Source organism: Rhamphochromis longiceps, linkage group LG5 (genome assembly GCF_057381845.1).
Source record: "Rhamphochromis longiceps isolate RC_006_pf linkage group LG5, R_longiceps_female_GT1.1, whole genome shotgun sequence".
Taxonomy (NCBI): domain Eukaryota; kingdom Metazoa; phylum Chordata; class Actinopteri; order Cichliformes; family Cichlidae; genus Rhamphochromis; species Rhamphochromis longiceps.
Window position 1 is genome coordinate 33,306,720 of NC_140561.1, and position 20,486 is coordinate 33,327,205.

The 20,486-nt window shown below is 38.5% G+C and overlaps 2 protein-coding genes and 1 non-coding gene across 5 annotated transcripts; 2 read left to right on the forward strand and 1 right to left on the reverse strand.

Moving 5' to 3' along the window:
* Positions 1–1,653: 1,653 nt before the first annotated feature.
* Positions 1,654–9,574, reverse strand: LOC146670405 (complement decay-accelerating factor). 2 transcript variants are annotated; one of them, XM_085407297.1, is made up of 13 exons: positions 9,350–9,574; positions 6,466–6,651; positions 6,276–6,375; positions 5,743–5,813; positions 5,333–5,512; positions 4,849–4,887; positions 4,588–4,719; positions 4,325–4,384; positions 3,816–3,854; positions 3,690–3,731; positions 3,545–3,596; positions 2,138–2,213; positions 1,654–1,949 (listed from the first exon to the last, which is right to left on the reverse strand). In XM_085407297.1, the coding sequence occupies exons 1-12, from the start codon at positions 9,423–9,425 to the stop codon at positions 2,156–2,158; spliced, it is 1,035 nt and encodes a 344-aa protein (XP_085263423.1). In that variant the 5' UTR covers positions 9,426–9,574; the 3' UTR covers positions 1,654–1,949; positions 2,138–2,155. The 2 variants fall into 2 exon arrangements, with proteins under 2 accessions (XP_085263423.1, XP_085263424.1); XM_085407298.1 differs by lacking the exon at positions 2,138–2,213 and having other exon boundaries at positions 1,655–1,949.
* A 2,241-nt stretch (positions 9,575–11,815) lies between these two features.
* Positions 11,816–11,949, forward strand: LOC146670406 (U4 spliceosomal RNA). Its single transcript, XR_014911896.1, has one exon. It is a non-coding gene; the product is annotated as a U4 spliceosomal RNA (small nuclear RNA).
* Positions 11,950–12,862: 913 nt separating this feature from the next.
* On the forward strand, positions 12,863–20,023 carry LOC146670407 (uncharacterized). 2 transcript variants are annotated; one of them, XR_014911782.1, is made up of 3 exons: positions 12,863–13,098; positions 13,349–19,665; positions 19,916–20,023. XR_014911782.1 is itself a non-coding variant. In XM_085407313.1 (2 exons), the coding sequence occupies exon 2, from the start codon at positions 13,592–13,594 to the stop codon at positions 19,367–19,369; it is 5,778 nt and encodes a 1,925-aa protein (XP_085263439.1). In that variant the 5' UTR covers positions 12,863–13,098; positions 13,349–13,591; the 3' UTR covers positions 19,370–19,909. The 2 variants fall into 2 exon arrangements, 1 of the variants encoding a protein (XP_085263439.1); XM_085407313.1 differs by lacking the exon at positions 19,916–20,023 and having other exon boundaries at positions 13,349–19,909.
* Positions 20,024–20,486: the final 463 nt, after the last annotated feature.

Consider the following 20,486-nt stretch of genomic DNA (forward strand, 5'->3'; position numbering starts at 1 on the left):
CAGATGTATCCTTTTAATACAAAAAAGTCCAACGCAAAGTGGACATGCGACCAGTGAGAAAACCTTATAAATATAGTAAATTTCATTTTTAAGGTGTCTTATGGTGGATTGTTGTTTTTGCCAAGATTGTCAAGGTTTCTGAGAAAAACAAAAACCACTTCCCTCTGATAATTAAATGTCTGTCAGCATAACTAAGACAAACAACTATGTTAATGAAGGCGTATCCTGCCGTGAGATAGAGCTGAAGTATTACACTGAATGAAATACAACACTTGAGCAGGATACAATGAAACAGTCATTGTCACAGGCTGGGTCTCTGACCCAGCGCTCTGAGTTCATGTTTGTATTTGTCTCATTTTGTTATGTGATTTAGTTTGTGTTATTTCCTATCTGCCTTTAGTTTAGGCAGTTATTGTTCCTGGGTTTTCTATGTTTTGGGGTTTTGTATTTATTCATCACATATTAGGTCTGTTAAGTTGTGTTGTCATGTTTTAGTTTTAGTATTTCCTGTTTTATTCTGACAATGTCATGTGTTCTTTGTTTATTGTATTTAGCTTTCCTCTCCTGGTCCTGTCATTAGGTTTATGTCTGTCAGCTGTTTCCCCCATGTGTCTCCACCTCCCCTGATCACCTCATGTATGTATTTAAGCCCTTTGTTTTCTGCATGCCATTGTCAGGTCGTCTGCTCATCCATGTCTCATCTCCAGGTACCCATGTCAGTTCACTATGGTTAAGGTTTTTCATGTTTTGTTATTAGTTCACCCAGTTTAGGTTATTGTTTAGTTTTCACCGATGCCCTATTATTTTGTACCCTCGTTGCTAACCTCAATAAACGGCTTGTTTTGTTAATCCACACCACGTTTTGGTCTGCGTTTGAGTCCTCCTCTGCAACACATACGGTCTGCCCCAGCCAGACCGTGACAGTCATCATCACATTTTATTTTGGGCTTGTCTTTGTATGGATCCACACCCTTGTCAGCATAATGGCTTTGTGCTAATCTGTTGACATGACAGTGAATGCATTCACTGATGCTCTCCTCCTAGGAGAGAAACTTTTACATTTTAAGGTGTGATGAAGACTTCATCATGTTCTTTAACCTGCATAATAGTAGCATGCACAACAAAAATTAGGTTATAAAATCTTTCTCTTATCTAGTAGATTATTTTCATTTTCACAACAGCTTCTCAATCTGTCCAATGAACCCATTCAGTTATGTTTTGTTTTTTTTTTTTTATCAATTTTGCTCCTTGGTCTTGGAAATTCCTTTCATATTTAATAGAGCCAAATCTTGCCTGATCAAAGAGGAAAAAACTAAAGAACATAATGAGGAAAAAAAAACTACACAGCCCTTTTCTCATGGGAGTGCAGTTTACACTTTTTTTTTTCTTTTTTTTTTCCCCCGCAGCTTAGATCTCAACAATAGACAATGATGAAAAGAAAGTCAGGAGGCAAAGAATGCAGCTGATTGTATCTTTAGAAGTCACCACTTCATTCTACTGACTGAATTAACCACACTGTATGCACTGCATCTCTTTCTAACCTCCTTTCTTCTGGCCAAATGAAACAAAACATTAACATATAACATGACATGTAAAGTTATGGTGGTAAAATTGATCAAAAGCTGCAAACAAAAGTTTTTGCAAGAACAACAAGAAAACAACATTATTGTATTTACTCTGTTTTATAACATAAATAGCATATAAGCAGCAATAATAAAGTACAATAAAATATTTACAAATTAGGTTTAAAATAATGCAAAAATCAAATATAATATTACAAAAGGCAATCCAAGTTTGATACTTTAACTATGTAAGCTCAGCAGGGTGGATTATCTGCCAAATGAACTGTGGCAACAATGAAAGTAAGTTGTCTTTCCCCGTCAACTCAGCGAGGCACAGTTTGATGGTACATCCTTGGGCCTTTTCATAAAGGTGAAATTCCATGTGAACTAGTGTAAAAAAACAAAACATTAAGTTGACCTTCATTCACAAAGTAATGCAAAAAAGGGAAATGATGCATCATTCTTTTTTAGGCTTCAATACAACACTAGCAATACTAATATTAACAACCTAAACTTACAGACAGAAAAATGGTTAAATATGTCTCTGGTGTATTTTGATGGTTTTATACAGATACCTGGGTGAGGCAGGCAATCTAAAGATTTTGGAAGTGTAATAACCCCGGCTTCTGGTCTTCTCTGGTGTCATATGAGCTATGGTGCCATTAAATAAGGAATTTGCATCAGAATTATGGAGTTATATTACTTTTATGTTAAAAAATTTATTAGTTTTATTGCATTCTTAATTGGCAATAAAAAGTGTTAGGTGTTAGTCAATTCAACATTGAGAAATTAATTACTTAACAAAATGACTCTGTCATTGAATGTATATATGAGATCAATGTAGCCTCAATGTCTGAACAGTTTAATGACTGAGCACTTTAAACCTAGATTCTTTCTAATGGCTAGTAGAGGAAGACTCTTGTCACCACAAAAGAAAACTCAGTTGTAAATAGAAAAGCTACCCTTTGGATCCCTTCATCTGTGACTTCAGTAAACACTTTCCTGATGAGTTTTTGGTCTTAATCACTTGTTTGTCAGGTAGGTTTTTTGTAACCTTACCATATAAAACACTTTGAGGTGACTGTAAGATTTATACAGGCGATCCTAGTCGTCTTGGTTTGGACAACCATTCAGTAAACACAGTTGTTGTCAATCAAACAAATTCCCCAAAACAATAAACATGAATCAAACCTCTTTATTGCAAAAAAATGTGAACAATATTTATTGCTTTGTATGTCTATATAAGTATTCTACGTAAAAACAATCTCATCTGTTTTCCTGTCATAGGCCAGTTGTGCCAGGGGAGATAACATTGCTTTATGTTAATGCGATGTGATTTTGATACATTTTGATTGACAATGAGCCATATGACCCATATGAGCCATATCATATGCTGTGTCATCAGTTTATTAGTTATATCTGCTCTATGTTCATCATGTCAGATTTCAAAAAAAGACAGGTGAAGGTAAAAATGCTCAGGTTGTTGTGGTACTTCACAAACTAATGGAGATTAAAGGCAGCTAGGTCCATCTTTTATATGCATTCTGTGGGCATAAGCAGCAAAATATCTATCCATCCATTTGCTAAATTTATTATAACAAATGTTCTGATTCCTTATGGCTGTGACATACAAATCAGCAAAAAAACAAACAAAGAGATTTTGTTTTTTTGCTGATTTGTAGTTCACAGCTGTTTTTGTTAAAGGATTTCCTCCTGACTTCCCTCATTCCTCAGCAGTCCGGAAACACACACACACGCACATCTGAATTTCAAAGACTAAAATGTAGTGGATAGATTTAAACTGCTGCAGCATATTGACGATATATTACTGTACAAGTCCATATAGGTTCTGAAAATACAGCTCTAAATATTCAAAGGTCAAAAGAGCAGAGCACGCAAAGAGAAGTAGCAGAGGCATATAGAGTAAAATCAAATGTAAGCCATGCATGATGAAGTTAAGAGTAAAAAAAAATTGAACTTACCCTTTTCTTCTCATGTTAAACTTGTGCAACAGGAAAAAACCTATAATTACACCTGCAAAAAATAATTAAAGAAATTTTTTGTTTTTGTTCTCATTTCCACAACAAAATGCACTATATAAATTCCAAAAGAAACAATATACATTACCTAACAAAACCACAGCACCAATGACGACAGCAGCCACTGTTCCTGGAAAAAGACAAGCAAGGTTAAACGCACATGGAAAAAAATACAATAAATGTTTCTTATTAAAACTGGGGTTAAAAAACTCACCACTATCCGTGGCAGTATTTACATTCCCATCATGCATGCCTACAAAAGAAATATACAAAAAACAAACAACCACAGTTTTAGTATTCAGTTTAAACTGTTAGGGCAACAAGGATACATATACTGTAGCCAGATAGACAGATTTCACAATTTTCACATTTCATAATTTAGTGTTCTCAGGCAGAGAGCACAAGCACGAAAATGTTAAACTATGCAAGTTAAAGTCTAACTAAGTAAATTTAGTATTAAAAAATTAATGTGTTTTATACACATGAATAATCTATGACCGACCTATCTCATGGCTTTATATTAGCTGTCAACTCATAATCAGTTACAAAGTATCAATATTGATGTTGTTCAAAGTCTTCGAGAACCTTTATATTCTTTCCACAAAGTAATGACATTCAGTGGTGTACAATATGCAATTTGGTAGTCAATGTAACGTAAAAACAGGCCAAAATATTAAAAAAGAAGGTTCAAATGCTTGAGTGCTTTATAAGACATCTCTCTACCTTGAAAGGATGATGATGTAGTTGACAGAATACCGGCAGAAGTAGCTTTTCCTCTGAAAACTTTTGAATAGCACAAATAGAATAATTCTCCCCAAGTTTCAACAAAGCTTCAAGAAATGTTTAAGTTTTCACTTTAAATTTTTAAGTATCAACAGGATAACAGTAGGTCTATATGAAAAGTCGTTTCTGAGATGCATGCAACATGCATATAATAAATTCATGCTCCTGTGATTAAACAGTATCAATTCAGAGTTTTTCTGTACCTTTTGGTAAAGTTGAGAGATTTGGTATTGAACTGGTTGTGACAGTTTGAGTTCTGTGAACTGTGGGTGCAGCAGAGGAATCTGAAAACGTGGATACTTTTGCGTCAGTTGTTGTCAAATCCGTTATGGCAACTAGCATGAGGAAGAGAAAAACTGCTTTTTAATGGAAGAGGTAAAACCACATAATTCATAATTATTCTCTATATTTCAATATATATAATTCTGTAAAACCACTGTTATCCATTATTTCTCTTTATATACCTTGTGATCGAGAAGTAGTAGCTGGCGCTCTTGTCACTTCTGTCAAATAGGAATAAAAACAGAAAACACTTTCCTTCATATCATGTCAAAGGAAAAAAAAAAGCACAGCAGCAGCAGCTGTTGCTCCTTGACATAGCTTCCCCGCCCCCAACAACTCTTGTGGGGAAAATTTACGCTTTAGTTAATACAATGTTAGGTTATTATTAGAATTAGCGTGCCAGTTAGTAGGTAAACTACATGGATGGAGAACATTTATAAGAGGTAAATATTAAAAGCTGAAGATAATGGCAAATCGATACATTAAATATGGCATGGTTTGGAAGTGGTCAGCATAAAGAACATTCATAAAAACGACATTGAAGAATACAAAAACATCTGTATGATCCTAAAATAATGTAATATTCTCAAAACATTATGACCACCTCGACCTGCTTTGCATCATAACAAAAGTAACAAGTAAAACACACTGATGCATCAGCCTTACCATTGCATACAGGTTGATCAGGACTGTATTCACCAGTTTCATTGCATACAACAGTATCACTCCCTATGAGGGTGTATCCTTCATGACAGGTATAACGTATGGTATTGTTGTATTCTGGGTCATCTCCAGAATCCCATGAAGTATTGCCATTGGCTATTGCAGGTTTGTCACATGCTACAACTGAGAAACAGAAAAACCTCTTTACTCCAAAAAAAAAAAAATCACAAAATGATCACAAAGTAACACATTTTACTCCTTATATATAGTGGCATTAATAACTGACATTGAGGAAAAAAAGTAACAGAACAGAAGACTGGAGGAATGTTTCTGAATAAATGCTTGTCTTAGAAACATTAAGTAAGAGTTTTGACCAGTTCTATGACTGATAGCTAACAAATGAAGACATTTACTTTCGCAAGAAGCTCTGCCACTCCACCCTTGATCATAGCACTCTTTGTAGCTCGACCCGCTAATCTGGTAACTGTAAAAAGACAGAGTGAAAACAAAGCTGCTTTGTTAATTTAAGGAAATGTTCATCCTTAACAGTAATAAAATTGCAATGCACTGAAAAAACATTTTTACAACTGAATCAATCACCGTTGTTAGAAGGAGAGCCAAGTTTCTAGCCAGTGAAACCACAAAGTAACATCTTATGACAACCAATCTATTTGTCTTTCATATGTATTTTGTTTTCTTTAGAAATATTTTCCATTAGCCAATGCATTCCATTGCACAGACATCAGTCATTTATCAGTACTTTATGCCAGACAACGTTTAGCACTACAGCATGAAGAAATGCAATGTTTGGAAATGAACATTAATATTTTAGTTATTTTTGTATGTCACTACTTCATGATTTTCATTTTTCTTTTTGGATTTTCTTATATTTTAACACAATGCTCAACCAGATAAGTATGAGAAGGTGAAACAGGTTTATACTTGCCCTTTTTCACAAGTTACTTTTACTAGAGCACCAAACAGAGTACCCTCACTTGTATCAAACTTCATATGTGGCTTTGGTGGAGGTTGACCACAGTCTTTCTCTGTAGCATAAAAAACAAACAACAGATATCACTACAGGTGTTTCAGGCTGTACATTAACTCACAAAATAACAGTAGTAGACAAGACTTACTCTTGCAGATGAGCTCTGACTCAGTCCATTGATCATTAATGCAAGTTATAAATTCAGAGCCGCTTTCTTTAATATATCCACTAGAACACTCTAACGTGACCATGATATTCTCTGGGAAAACATTCTTTAGAAGTGATTCATTGGTTAGGACAGTATTGTTCCCTCCCTCAGGTTTAGGACAGTCACCTGGAAGTAAAATAAAAAAAATGGTTTAAAATCAGTAGTCATGACAGTTAAACACTAAACATGAAAATTTGATTAAAATGATTAAAAATGTAAATACAAATTCAGCCAATATCATACATAACTTATAGGCTTTAGTGGAAGACATGAATGAAAATAATCTGCCGATCCTAATTCCTCATCAGAAATCGCTTTTTTAGTAAGGCAACTTTTATAAATAACCTAATGGAGAGGGATAATATAACTTCCTTCGGTGAAGTTTGTGTTAACATCCTTATTTTCAGTTAGTCACATTTTGTTATTTGTATAAAAACACTGAAAATATAGGTTCCTATCATCATAATACAGAAAAAATCTATACCCCTAGTGATGAGATGCACTTAATTCTTAATACTAAGTTTTCCAATGAATATTTAAGAAAAAAAGAGATAATGTTGCCCCACAAAAATGTGTTTTCCTGCATGCTTTCTTTCTTGCACACACAGGAAGAGATTCCCTATATTTCCTAATATTTCCCAACACAGACACACAAAGGGGGAGAGTGTAAAGCCTAAAGCCAGGTGCTTGTTTACAAAAGTCTTTGGTCTTTGAAATGCAAATGCAGGTGTACAATGTATTTGATCATTCTATATCTATAACAGACAAAAGGTTAGACTGATATAAGTAAGCTTACATTCACAAGGTTTTGGAGCGGGTCTATTTTTTAAATTGAGAGAACCCCAAGAGGAAATGAAATTGATGTTAGAGTATGCAGCCAAGAACTAAAGCCTTATTCATTCATTCAGTGAAAACCTGCTTTGTTTTTTTTGGCATGCACAGATTGTAGAGATTGATTTTGGAATGTCTGAATGGCAAACAAAAAATAAACATAGAAACAGGAAAAGTTGCTACCAACATATCTACATAGATACAATCTGATTTTAAAAACAAATCTAATTAACCCTGGGGTTTTTGTACTACAAAGGCGGTTTACTTCTTACTAAAGTATATCTTACCGCAATATAACTTATCCTCCAAACCTAACCTACCGCAGAGCGGGTTAGATTAGCGATCAGTAGATATGAAATCTGAGCCTACTGACTAATCAGTCATGACTTTTCCAGAGAAGATCCTCAGATTATCTCTGGAAAAAAGACTAATTTATTTTGTGTGTTTTGTAAAAAATATGAAAACAAGGCCACCTACATTACATCACATTTGTATGTACACTAAACCACATTGAAATTCTACTTTTAGATTTATTCTTTACTACCTCTCTCACGAGGCTGTAACAAACAACAAGAACTAAAACTTCCTTCTAAATATGAATTTAATCAAAAATTCATTATAATCCATGAGATTCTCCTGTGTCTTGATACAGGAGCTGTATAGCTGATAAAGCTGTAATATTGATAAGTGTGTTAACGTATACAGTTAGAATTTTGGGTCACTTTCTTTTCTGGCTTCAAAAAGCCTAAACATATGTGGTTGGTGCATAGTAATGAAATTTATATCACAGGGGCCTTTTTGTTTGAAGAAATGTTGACTAATCTTGGCATTTGTAAATGGATACTTGCTGTTATATTATAAAGGGAATACTTAACCAAAATGACAAGAAAAAATGGTTCACTGTAGGTTCATTGTGCTGTGATGGTTGTATGTAGGTTTGTAATGTATGTGTGCTCGCAGAGGTCATTAGTTCATTGGAATAAAGCCACCTCCACACATGGCTCAATGTATGGTGCCTCAGTGTGTGCGTGCTTATATGTATCAACATGTGTAAGTATTTATGGCTATGGCTTTGTACTGGTATCTAGTCATGGAACTACACTCCATTCCCAGATCTAACTTGGGAATGTCTGGTTATTTAACACGTGATCACAGGGATCTCTGTTGCTACTGATGTTGTTTTTTTCTACAAAATAAGAAAACCAGTAACCACTTGTGACTAATTAAAAATACCAAGATTGATTTCAATTATATGTGCTTCAACTTAGTGTAAATCAGATATTTAGCAGGTGAAATAAACGTTAAACTTACTTTTGAGGGTATTAAGACGTCAAATATGTTGTTTGAACAACAAATTGTGGCTATTTTTTCTCTCTCTCAACAGACTAGGTAGTATGTTATCATATTATAATGCTGAACCAGGCATTCACCTGTCCCTCTTGGTAATGTAAGTGTTAATAAGTAACCATGGAGTTCTTATTTCAGTAGGTCTTCCCACTGGAAATGTTAAGAGGTCATTAATAAATCTAAATCTAAAGTTGTGGATAAGTAAACCCTGGTAAACTGAACTAAACAAACAACTACTAAAAATATAAGAAAAAGAAAAACTTTCTACTTTTTGGTTGTCTTAGCTTAACTGACATCTTCGCTCAAAATATTATTTCTCACTTTCTAAATTTGTTTACTTCAAAATAATCGCAGGAGTGCGCTGTATGGTAGAATAGTAGGTATTTCTCATCATGACAAGTTATTTCAAATATTCGTGTCAGCTAGTGGTATTCAATGTGAAATGTATAAAACGGTATAACTGTAAATATCTCAACAGCTGCTGATCATTTCAGAGATATTCATAGAAGTTGGCGACTTTTCTTTTCCTCTTGCTCAGACAGTAAAAAAATGTAGCATGGCTCTCTTAGTTAGAGTTCTCCTGTGACTTGGTTGATAATTATTATCTCATTAAGCAGACTCCCCCGAGAATGGTGTTACTACTGACCTGCTGCGTTTACGACCAAGAGGTACATTAATAGCAGGGACTTGAGTCTTCGCTGTGTGTCCAATAGAGTTTCCATGTCGCAGAAGGACAAAAAAGATCCTGGTCCAACTCTGGAAAATCCTTACGTTAACCGCAACTTGTTCAGAGAGGCAAGAGAGAGACCTGAACCTTTCCTCAGACTGTCAACTCTTTACTCTCTGCTGTCTGCGAACGCGTCATGCTGTTTGTATTGCACGTGTAACCGGAAGTGAAGTAATTTCCTCCAAAATAAAAGCCTAGAAGAAAGAATAACCCTCTCCAGAAGAAAACTGCCGACTGAATTAGGAAACTAGCCCTTTTAAGGTAAGTACATGTTTGTGATTTTTAAAAAAAAAATATAATATTGATGTATGAATTTGTAGCTTTCTGAAGGAAAACCTGCGCATACAACTTCACATTTCACACTCTGTAAACAACTCAGGTAACGTGCAAATTCTTACTGTTCAGTTTTACATGTTTAAATGTTTAGATATGCACATATAATTACAACTGATTGTACACTTCATAGTCTTTAAACAACTCACGTTTAGGCCTAATGTACAATCTTTATGTCCAGTCTTATTGTTTAAATCCTTCAAAGACATACACATGTTTTTATACATGCATGTGCATATATTGGGTATGGGTATGTGTGTATGTATATGTAGACATAATTATATGCGTATGAAATATGGATTTAATATAACGTAAAAATTGTTTCGTTTATTTTGAAATGCTTTGGAAGTATTAAAGGAAGTTCTGCTAAATTTATACGCTATATATACATGTGAGAGGTTTTTTGCAACTGGCAGCAACCCGAACTGCCTAGTCAACTGCCCAATCTGTTCCTGCAAATAGAGTAGGAGCGGTGATATCTCCAAACAGTACAAAGAGGGGAAAAGGTGAAACATAACTGTCTTGGAAAAGAAATCGGCCACCCCCTCTCTGTATCTTTAAAACCTCTTTTTTGTTTCACGGGTCCTCAAAAGGTGAAAACAGTTATTTCTAATAAATCTATATAACGGAATACGTGGTAGACATTATCTACTATAACAAAAATCCACTTTTGGGTGCGAACTTTAACTAAACAAAAATGTGAAAATAGGAAAGGCATGGCTGAAGTTGTGAAATCGGGGATTCCCTTCGTAGCACTTTATACAGTCAAAGTCTGAGTCACTTTAAATGCTTTGGATTTTTACCATGGATACGGGCTTTGTTCAACAAGGGGACTGCGCCTCATTGCCTCATAATCTTGTCTAAATTCCAAGCTCACCAGCAAAACCGCTGACAGGGGCTGCCTCTTTTTCCACCCAAGAGTTGCCGGAGAAACCATCTAGTATCACTTAGAAACAGGACAACAAAGCGCAAGTGGCCCGTATCTGTACAGTAAAAGACTGGGGTGTTTTTAAGAAGTGCGAAAACACCAGCATATGGGATCCACTTTTTTAGTGAGGCAGCCTGCATCACTCTAAAAAGTAAACTAATGAAAGAAATTAGAGCCCCAACCCATTTGTGAGTGCAGTGATGTAAAATCAATCAAATGTAAACTATAAAAAGTATGCGGTGCACCTTATTCCCTTTTAAGGAATATTCAAAAAGTAGCATTAGTGGGTAACTGCTTTTTGTGAGACAAGCAACGTCTTGTGCTCAGGTCTCTTTTGCTATTCTTATCTCTCAGAACACCATGTTCAAGTGACTGATTAAGACACCTCCCTTCTCAGCAGCCCCCATCTGCTTCTCATCAAGTCGGATAATGTGGAGAAGAGGGTGCCAATTTTACAGCACACTGCTGAATAATTCACCTGCCTTTCTAATGTTGAGACATACCAATAAGGTGACGTGAACAGTGGCATTATCATACAGTTTAACTCCACCTTCTTTTGAAGCATCGTCTTATCTATGCCATGGCAGGTCTGTGCATGCAAGGTTCTCATTTGGAAATGCCTTTCCCCTCAGTATCACATTTTTTTAATCAATCTACAGGATTAAAATGTTCATCTCATTCATGCTAAAACAACATCCATTTTTCTGTTACTGTCATTAATGGTGACAAGAAATAATGAATCTTCATTCAGAAAAAACCCCAACAACTGATGACTGGCGGGAAAAAAGTTTTAAGGAACTAATGTCCTTCAGTGACATCTAGTGCTAAAAAGATAAACTGCGATTTAAGAAATGTGGTCGCTGTGATCCATCAAAATGTATAGTCTCAACAAGCTTAATGTCACTTTTATTAAGAGTAACTAATTAAATTATTAAGTGACAAAATAAAGTGTGTGTTGTTTATTTTTCCATTATAGGACTTGGAGGTTGTTGCTGTAACATGCAGTAAAATACAATAAAGACTTCTTTTATTAGATTTTTTTCATCTATTTTGTATCTGTAACATTTATGTTATGCTATATTGGAATCACTGTAACAACTTTTTTCAATAAAAATAAAAATAAAAGCTTTGCGCAGTGGCAGTATCGTAGCCTATGAGGTTTATCCGAGGCGCGATTATTGCTCGTTGAAAACTTTACCCAAAAATAAAAATGAAAATAATAATATTGATACTGATAAGAAAGTAATAACATATATTACCAGTAGTTACTTCACCCCTTATTGCTTGATGTTGTCAGTGACTTTGTAGTTTTCGTACACCTCCTCACATCCTCTATGGAGGCTTACTTTTATAAAAGTGCCTATAAGAGTGTCTTCATGTATACTGGAATACGAGAGGTTGTATATTGGACTTTCATAGAGAGACTAAAACGTCTGCAGATTTTAAAATGATCGTATGATTATACACCCTATATAAACGCTGAGTGTAGTTTCTGATTCCAAAGATGTCAAACCAATACTTAATTCCTGAAAGTACTATTCTTTATATTGGGCAACAGGGGACGATACTTCTGGTTTCAAAAATCTCTCCTACTGCATGGAGGTCACTGGGAAAACTGCTCTTTACTCCACTTGATCTGACACCTCAGTAAACAAAATTATCTAATGAGTTTATGGTCACTACTTCTACTCCTACAGGCTCTAAAGAGGCTTCTTTCTGCTCTGAATTTGGTCTTTTTTAACAGGAAATTCTAGCGACTTTTTGAGTCAACGTTAAGCGGCCATTAAAGGAATGATAATGGGACTTATCAGGGCCATTTCCTGCTCTATATCAAGTATGGTTTCCTTATTATACTAACATACTTTTACTTAATCCTTTTGAGTGCACTGCTTTAGTACCTTTCCTTAATAACTTTCTTCTAAATAACTGTGATTCTAAATATTATCTTATCAGAAGAGTTCCTTGGGAATGTTCTGCTGCTTCTATGCTGAAAGTCTAGCTCCACCCTGTCTTCAACACATTCTTTCATCCCAGTACCAAAAGTAGAACACAAGATATGATGATTTTCAGCCGTTTAAAACAATTAAGTCAATTGTAAGTCATCCACTCATTGTTTAGGCTGCTCTTCCAATGGCTGAGCTGTTCTCAGAGGGGAAACTCTTAGTGTTCTGTATCACTAAAATATTATTCCCAGTACGTTGTTAGTTATTATGTGTTTTAGCGCCCTCTGTGGTCGTTTCAAGTAATGCACCGTAGAAATGGTTTGTTTTGAAACAACTTTATTGAACAGGAAGTCAGCTCAAGGAAAGCAAGCGAGCGAAAGAAAGAGAGACATATCGGCACACGGCTTATGGTGTCCTGTCGGAAAATTTACTGTCTACATCTTTGGTTTACGGTTGTATCGCCGGTATGTACTTAAAGTTAAATTACAACTTGTTTTTGTACATTATGTTGCCGCTAGCGCAGTATTTGACCGTAAAGCTAATCTCGGTGCTAAGCTAGCTATCCGCGATGTCGGAGGTCGTCTGAGATAGCCTCAGTAGTTGTTTAAAAGTTTATATAATTAGACGTATGCTGTGTATTAGTATTGCGGTGTATAAATGTATGTTATGCTACGCTTATGTATGTCTTGACTGTATTTTTTGTCTTGTTTCTAGTTTTACCCTTTTGAATGTCAGTAAACCTGTTGACAACGCCCATCGGTCTTCAGAGTGGTGATATGAGAAAGGTGTTCACGCCCTTGCATCAGACATGCACCCGTAACGGCACAGTAAAACGGCGACATCCGCACGAACAAAGATAACGCAGTCATCGCACACTAGAGTGAAGCTGACCACTACTGCGCCTGGGAGCAACACGGCATACAGCAGTGAGCCAGCAGTCGTCTAATCAACTCCAACATGTCCAGCAAGGCGTCATCCCTCAAGACCCGGTCCGAAGCTTCGTGTGCCTCCTCTACAGGTTCTGCAGCAGCCAAAGCCAGAGCAAAAGCTGAGGCAGCCAAGGCACGGCTCAGCTTCGCAGCTAAAGAAATGGATTTGAAGGTAGAAAAAGCACAAATAGAAGTAGCAAAAGCTAAAGTCGAGGCATCCATCGAATATTTACAGCATGAAAAAGATGTAGCTTCAGCCATTGCTGAAGCAGAGTCATTAGAAGCAGCTGCTGCCACACAGACAGAAACGCGCAGCAACATCTGTCCCTCAGTAACAGCAGAACGAACTAAACAGTATGTCATTGGCCAATCTACATTTGTGAGAAAAGAAAATGATGCTGCTCTTCAACAATCACAAAATGAAAATGTAACACAAAGTAAATCAGAGCTCACCTGTGATCAGCCACCAAGCCCTAAAAAGGAAAATGACCCACAAAAAATTCCAATTGGTCTAACAGATGATCCTGACTGTTGCCAAAAAACTCCAGTCATTTCCCCTTCTCCCCATGCTAATAAAAATTACAGTACCAATTGGTCAAATCAGGTGTCAGCATCTAGCTTCCATAATGCTAGGCCTTTATACAAAGAGCCTAGAGAATCAAATGTGAGTGACTTCATCAGATACTTTGCTCGTCGTGAAATAGTGGCAACAGGGCTGCTCCAGTTTAATGACAAGCCCCAAAACTTCAGAGCTTGGAAACGCTCATTTGAAAATGCTATAAGCGGGTTAGATCTAACGGCAAGTGAAGAAATGGACTTGATGTTAAAATGGCTTGGCAAGGAATCGGCTGAACATGCAGAACAACTCAGAGCCATACACATCAACAACCCAGTCAATGGCCTCAACATGATATGGGACAGACTTGAACAATGTTATGGCTCAGCTGAAGTGATCGAGGATGCACTGTTTAAAAGAATTGATGCATTCCCAAAAATCTCATCCAAAGACTTTGCAAAACTGAGAAAATTTAGTGACCTGCTCATGGAAGTGCAGTGTGCTAAAGCTGAAGGAGACCTCCCTGGTCTCGCGTTCCTAGATACAGCAAGAGGAGTAAATCCAATCATCCAAAAACTTCCCTTCTACCTGCAAGAAAGGTGGATTACGGTAGGAGCCAACTACAAACGCACAAAATGTGTCTCCTTCCCACCATTTAGTGTTCTAGTAGACTTTGTTGCACAAGAAGCTGATGCTAGAAACGACCCCAGCTTTAACCTCACACCATCACCTGATGCACCCAGACCAGACAAACTATCTTGGAGGGCAAACAGACAAAAAGAGATTTCTGTGCACAAAACTGATGTCATCTCTCGCACTAGTTCAGACACACAGAGGTTCCCAAACAAAACTGTACATGGTGAAAAGATTTGTCCAATTCACAAGAAAGCCCATCCTCTCGCAGTGTGCAGAGCATTTCGCATGAAAACACTGTTAGATAGGAAAATGTTCTTAAAAGAAAATGACTTTTGCTTCAGGTGCTGTGCTTCATCTTCACACATAGCAAAGAACTGTAAAGCCAAGGTACAGTGTTCCGAGTGCAACGATGAGAAGCACTGCACGGCTCTCCACCCAGGACCAGCTCCCTGGCTAAAAGAAACCGAACCAGCAGCAGAGCATGGCGGGGAGCCTGACACCACTGAATCAGAGGAGATCACTTCTAAATGCACTCAGGTTTGTGGTGTGAATGAAGCAGGCACTTCATGTTCTAAAATCTGTCTCGTGAATGTCTACCCAGCAGGCCACCCACATCAAGCAGTAAGGCTTTATGCCATCCATGATGAACAAAGTAACAGATCACTAGTACGTCCGGAGTTCTTCGAGTTGTTTAATGACTGCGGCCCTAGTTTCCCTTACTCGCTTAAGACATGTGCAGGTACCAAAGAGACAATGGGTAGAAGAGCTACAGGTTATGTAGTGGCAGCTTTAGATGGTTCAGTCCACATCTCACTGCCTAGCCTAATTGAGTGCAAAAATATCCCAAATGACAGAGACGAGATCCCCACACCCAGTGCAGCTAGACACCACAGCCATCTAAAGTCAGTGGCTCACCTCATTCCTGCCTTGGACTCTAACGCCCCCATACTAATGCTTCTTGGACGGGATGTCATTAGAGCTCACAAAGTCCGCAAACAGATAAGTGGCCCTAACAACGCACCCTATGCTCAAAAATTGGACCTAGGATGGGTCATAGTAGGAAACGTGTGTTTAGGTGACGTCCACAGAACTCCTGCAGTAAGGACTCTGTTCACAAATGCAACTGAAAGGGGACGTCCCACAGCATTCGAGCCATGTCCTAATGTTTTCAACATAAAAGAGAAACATTGTGGGATACAAGTTCCACTCAACTTCAGCTCCCAGCTGGCAGACAGTGCTTGTGAACCTGATCATTTAGGATGTAATGTGTTCAAACAAACCAGAAATGACAACTACATCTCACCTTCCATCCAGGACAATGCCTTCTTAAAAATAATGGAGGAAGGACTAACAAAAGACACAGATAACAGTTGGACAGCTCCTTTACCATTTAAAAATCCACGCCGAAAGCTCCCTAACAACAGACCACAGGCCCTGAATCGCCTAATGTCTCTTCTTCGCACCTTTGAAAAGAAGAAAGAGATGAAGGAACATTTCATCACCTTCATGGACAAAATATTCCAAAACAAACATGCAGAGATCGCCCCTACACTAAAAGAGGATGAGGAATGTTGGTATCTGCCATTATTCGGTGTCTACCATCCCTGTAAACCCACGCAGATCAGGGTCGTCTTCGACAGCAGCGCCAAGTATGAAGGCGTATCCCTGAATGACGTTCTGTTAACAGGACCAGATTTTAATAACTCATTGCTTGGGGTCCTAATACGCTTCAGAAAAGAAGCCGTTGCCTTCACAGCAGACATCGAACAGATGTTTTACTGTTTCAACGTGCGAGAGCAAGACAGGAACTACTTACGCTTCTTGTGGTTCCGTGACAACGACATGTCCAAAGAAGTTGTGGAGTACAGAATGACGGTCCACGTCTTTGGGAACAGCCCATCGCCAGCAGTAGCCATATATGGCCTGCACCAGTCTGACCAACGCGTCGAACCGGACTGCGATGCAGATGTGAAGCAGTTTGTCATGCGTGACTTCTACGTTGATGACGGACTCAAATCTCTACCTACTGTTGAAAAAGCCATATCTCTACTCCAAAGAACCCGAGACGCACTTGCAAACTCAAACTTAAGACTGCATAAAATAGCAGCAAACAGGAAGGAAGTACTAGAGGCATTCCCGACTCAAGATCATGCCAAAAATCTAAAAAACCTGGACTTCGAAAGTGATTCGGTGCCCATGCAGCGTAGCCTAGGTCTCCTCTGGGACCTAAGTAAAGACCGCTTCACCTTTGAAGTATCTGATGAGTCAAAACCCTTTACCAGACGAGGTGTTCTATCAACAATAAACAGTCTCTATGATCCGCTGGGTTTTGTAGCACCAGTCACCATACAGGGGAAGTCGATTCTACGCGAACTTACAGCTGAAAATGGGGACTGGGATGCTCCACTCCCTCCCGAAATGGAAGAGTCTTGGACACAGTGGAAAGACTCACTCAAAGACTTGCCTAACATGACCATTCCCAGAGCATACACAGACATTTCCCCTTCAACAGCCGTGAAAAAAGAGTTGTGTGTTTTTTCAGACGCATCTACCAAAGCCATAGCTGCAGTGGCCTATTTAAAAGTGACAGATGCAGAAGGACACAGTCAAGTAGGCTTTGTAATGGGTAAGGCTAAGCTAGCACCACGCCCAGATCAGACTATTCCAAGAGTAGAGCTTAGTGCTGCCGTTTTAGCGGTTGAGCTCGCAGATCTTATCTCAGATGAACTTGACTGTAAACTAGATCACACTACTTTCTACACAGACAGTAAAGTAGTCCTAGGTTACATCTACAACGAGTCTAGAAGATTTTATGTCTATGTCAGTAATCGTGTGACTAGAATCCGCAGATCTTCTCAGCCATGCCAGTGGCACTATGTAGCTAGCAGTCAGAACCCTGCAGATCACGCCACTCGTTCTGTTCCTGCATTCCAGCTGCCGCTTAGTAACTGGCTCACCGGCCCTGACCTTTTACATCAGATTCAGAATTCTCCGAATGACTCCTATGACCTTGTAGAACCCAACATGGACGCAGATGTAAGACCTCAGGTAACCGCACTCAAAACAACAGCCTCAACTAAAGAACTGGGCTCAGACAGATTCACCAAGTTTTCTACCTGGAAATCCCTCACACGTGCTCTTTCTAGACTAATACATGTCATCCACAACTTCAAATCACCACCAGGCAAAGCCAATCACTGTAATGGCTGGCATTACTGTGAAACGGGACTTACTGTGGATGAGTTAAAGCAAGCTCAGAACCTTGTCATTCGAGCAGTACAGCAGGACGTGTATGCTGAAGAAATCAAGTGTGTGCAAAAACATGGAAAACTACCCAAAACCAGTCATCTCAAAACCTTAGACCCCTATCTGGACAAAGAAGGACTCCTTAGAGTAGGTGGTCGCATCAGAGACTCAAACATTAGCCAAGGTGAGAAAAACCCTCTCATAGTTCCTGGCCACCACCATGTTGCAGCGCTTCTCATAAAGCACTACCACGAGCAGACCCAGCATCAAGGTCGCCTTTTCACAGAAGGAGCCGTTCGCTCCGCAGGATGGTGGATAGTGGGCGGTAAAAGAAAAGTGAGCACAATCATCTATCATTGTGTTACCTGCAAAAGACTTCGTGCCCCTTTGAGCACACAGAAAATGTCAAACCTCCCTCCAGACCGTCTCACAACGGATCCCCCGTTCACGAATGTGGGCTTAGATGTGTTTGGTCCGTGGTTTGTGTCTTCACGACGTACAAGAGGAAGCGTCAACCAGAATAAAAGGTGGGCTGTCATATTCACTTGTTTGAGTATTAGAGCAGTTCACATTGAAGTGGTAGAGTCACTTGATACATCTAGCTTCATTAATGCATTCCGACGATTTCTGGCCGTGAGGGGACCAGTGAAAACTGTTCGCTCTGATCGAGGCACCAATTTTGTAAGTGCATGTAAAGAACTGAAAATCCCTTCAAACTTGGACAACACAGCTGTGCACACCTTCTTAAAAGAACATGGATGTAAATGGACTTTTAACCCACCTCATGCCTCCCATTTCAGCGGAGCATGGGAGAGAATGATAGGTTTAGCACGGAGAATATTGGACTCTATGTTTTTTCAGCTTAAGACCACTAAACTCACTCATGAGGTTCTCGTCACCTTCATGGCAGAGGTGGCTGCTATCATAAACTGTAGACCCCTCGTCCCGGTTTCATCAGACCCAAGTGACCCCTTTATCTTGACTCCAGCTGTTCTCCTGACTCAAAAGGTAGCACCCCTTCAGGCTCCAGCTGAAAAATTCACAGCATCAGACCTCTACAAACATCAGTGGCGCCAGGTTCAGCACCTGTCGAACATCTTCTGGGACAAATGGAGGAAAGAGTTTCTCCCTACCCTACAGCCACGCCGCAAATGGCAGTCTAGCCAGCCTAACGTGAGCTTAGGAAGTGTTGTGGTACTCAAAGACAGTCGAGTGCCAAGAAATGAGTGGCCTCTTGGTCTCATAACTAAGGTGTTCCCAAGTAAAGATGGTAAAATACGTACCGTGGAAATTAAGGTAGTTAAATCAGATGGTACAAAGGTGTTGACCAGACCTATCTCAGAGATCGTACCCTTGGTGCCTTCTTAACGTGTTGTTTTCTTCAACGTTTAATCGTGGCGTTATTCACGCCAGGCGGGGAGTGTTCTGTATCACTAAAATATTATTCCCAGTACGTTGTTAGTTATTATGTGTTTTAGCGCCCTCTGTGGTCGTTTCAAGTAATGCACCGTAGAAATGGTTTGTTTTGAAACAACTTTATTGAACAGGAAGTCAGCTCAAGGAAAGCAAGCGAGCGAAAGAAAGAGAGACATATCGGCACACGGCTTATGGTGTCCTGTCGGAAAATTTACTGTCTACATCTTTGGTTTACGGTTGTATCGCCGGTATGTACTTAAAGTTAAATTACAACTTGTTTTTGTACATTATGTTGCCGCTAGCGCAGTATTTGACCGTAAAGCTAATCTCGGTGCTAAGCTAGCTATCCGCGATGTCGGAGGTCGTCTGAGATAGCCTCAGTAGTTGTTTAAAAGTTTATATAATTAGACGTATGCTGTGTATTAGTATTGCGGTGTATAAATGTATGTTATGCTACGCTTATGTATGTCTTGACTGTATTTTTTGTCTTGTTTCTAGTTTTACCCTTTTGAATGTCAGTAAACCTGTTGACAACGCCCATCGGTCTTCAGAGTGGTGATATGAGAAAGGTGTTCACGCCCTTGCATCAGACATGCAACCGTAACGGCACACTTAGCATGATTGAGATGCAGAGGTTCAGTACTTTACACACAGTTTTAACAGTTAAAACACCCTTAAGAGCTCAGCTGAAGCTTGTATATGAACAACTGTAAATGCATGTAGTGAAAACCTTAGGCATTACTCTCTAACTGAATGAATTTGACACAAAATACTCAGAAAAAAGGCACTGTTAAGCCTTGCTTAGATTTTTTTTTGAAATAGATATTTGATCTGTGATTCTTTGGAATTAGCCCAACTTTAAATTACTGCTTGAAGAATCTAGTACAAGTAACTTCTTAGGCCAAGCATGTACTTCTTTTACAACTTTGAATTTGCAGTTAAATCTTTTCGAAGCACTTGTAATACATTATGAGCCTTCTACTGAAGTGTTTCAGCTTTGTGTAAAATGCATGGTAGGACACCTAACCACATTTAGATCTTATCATTTATTCCTTTCATGGTGCCTAAA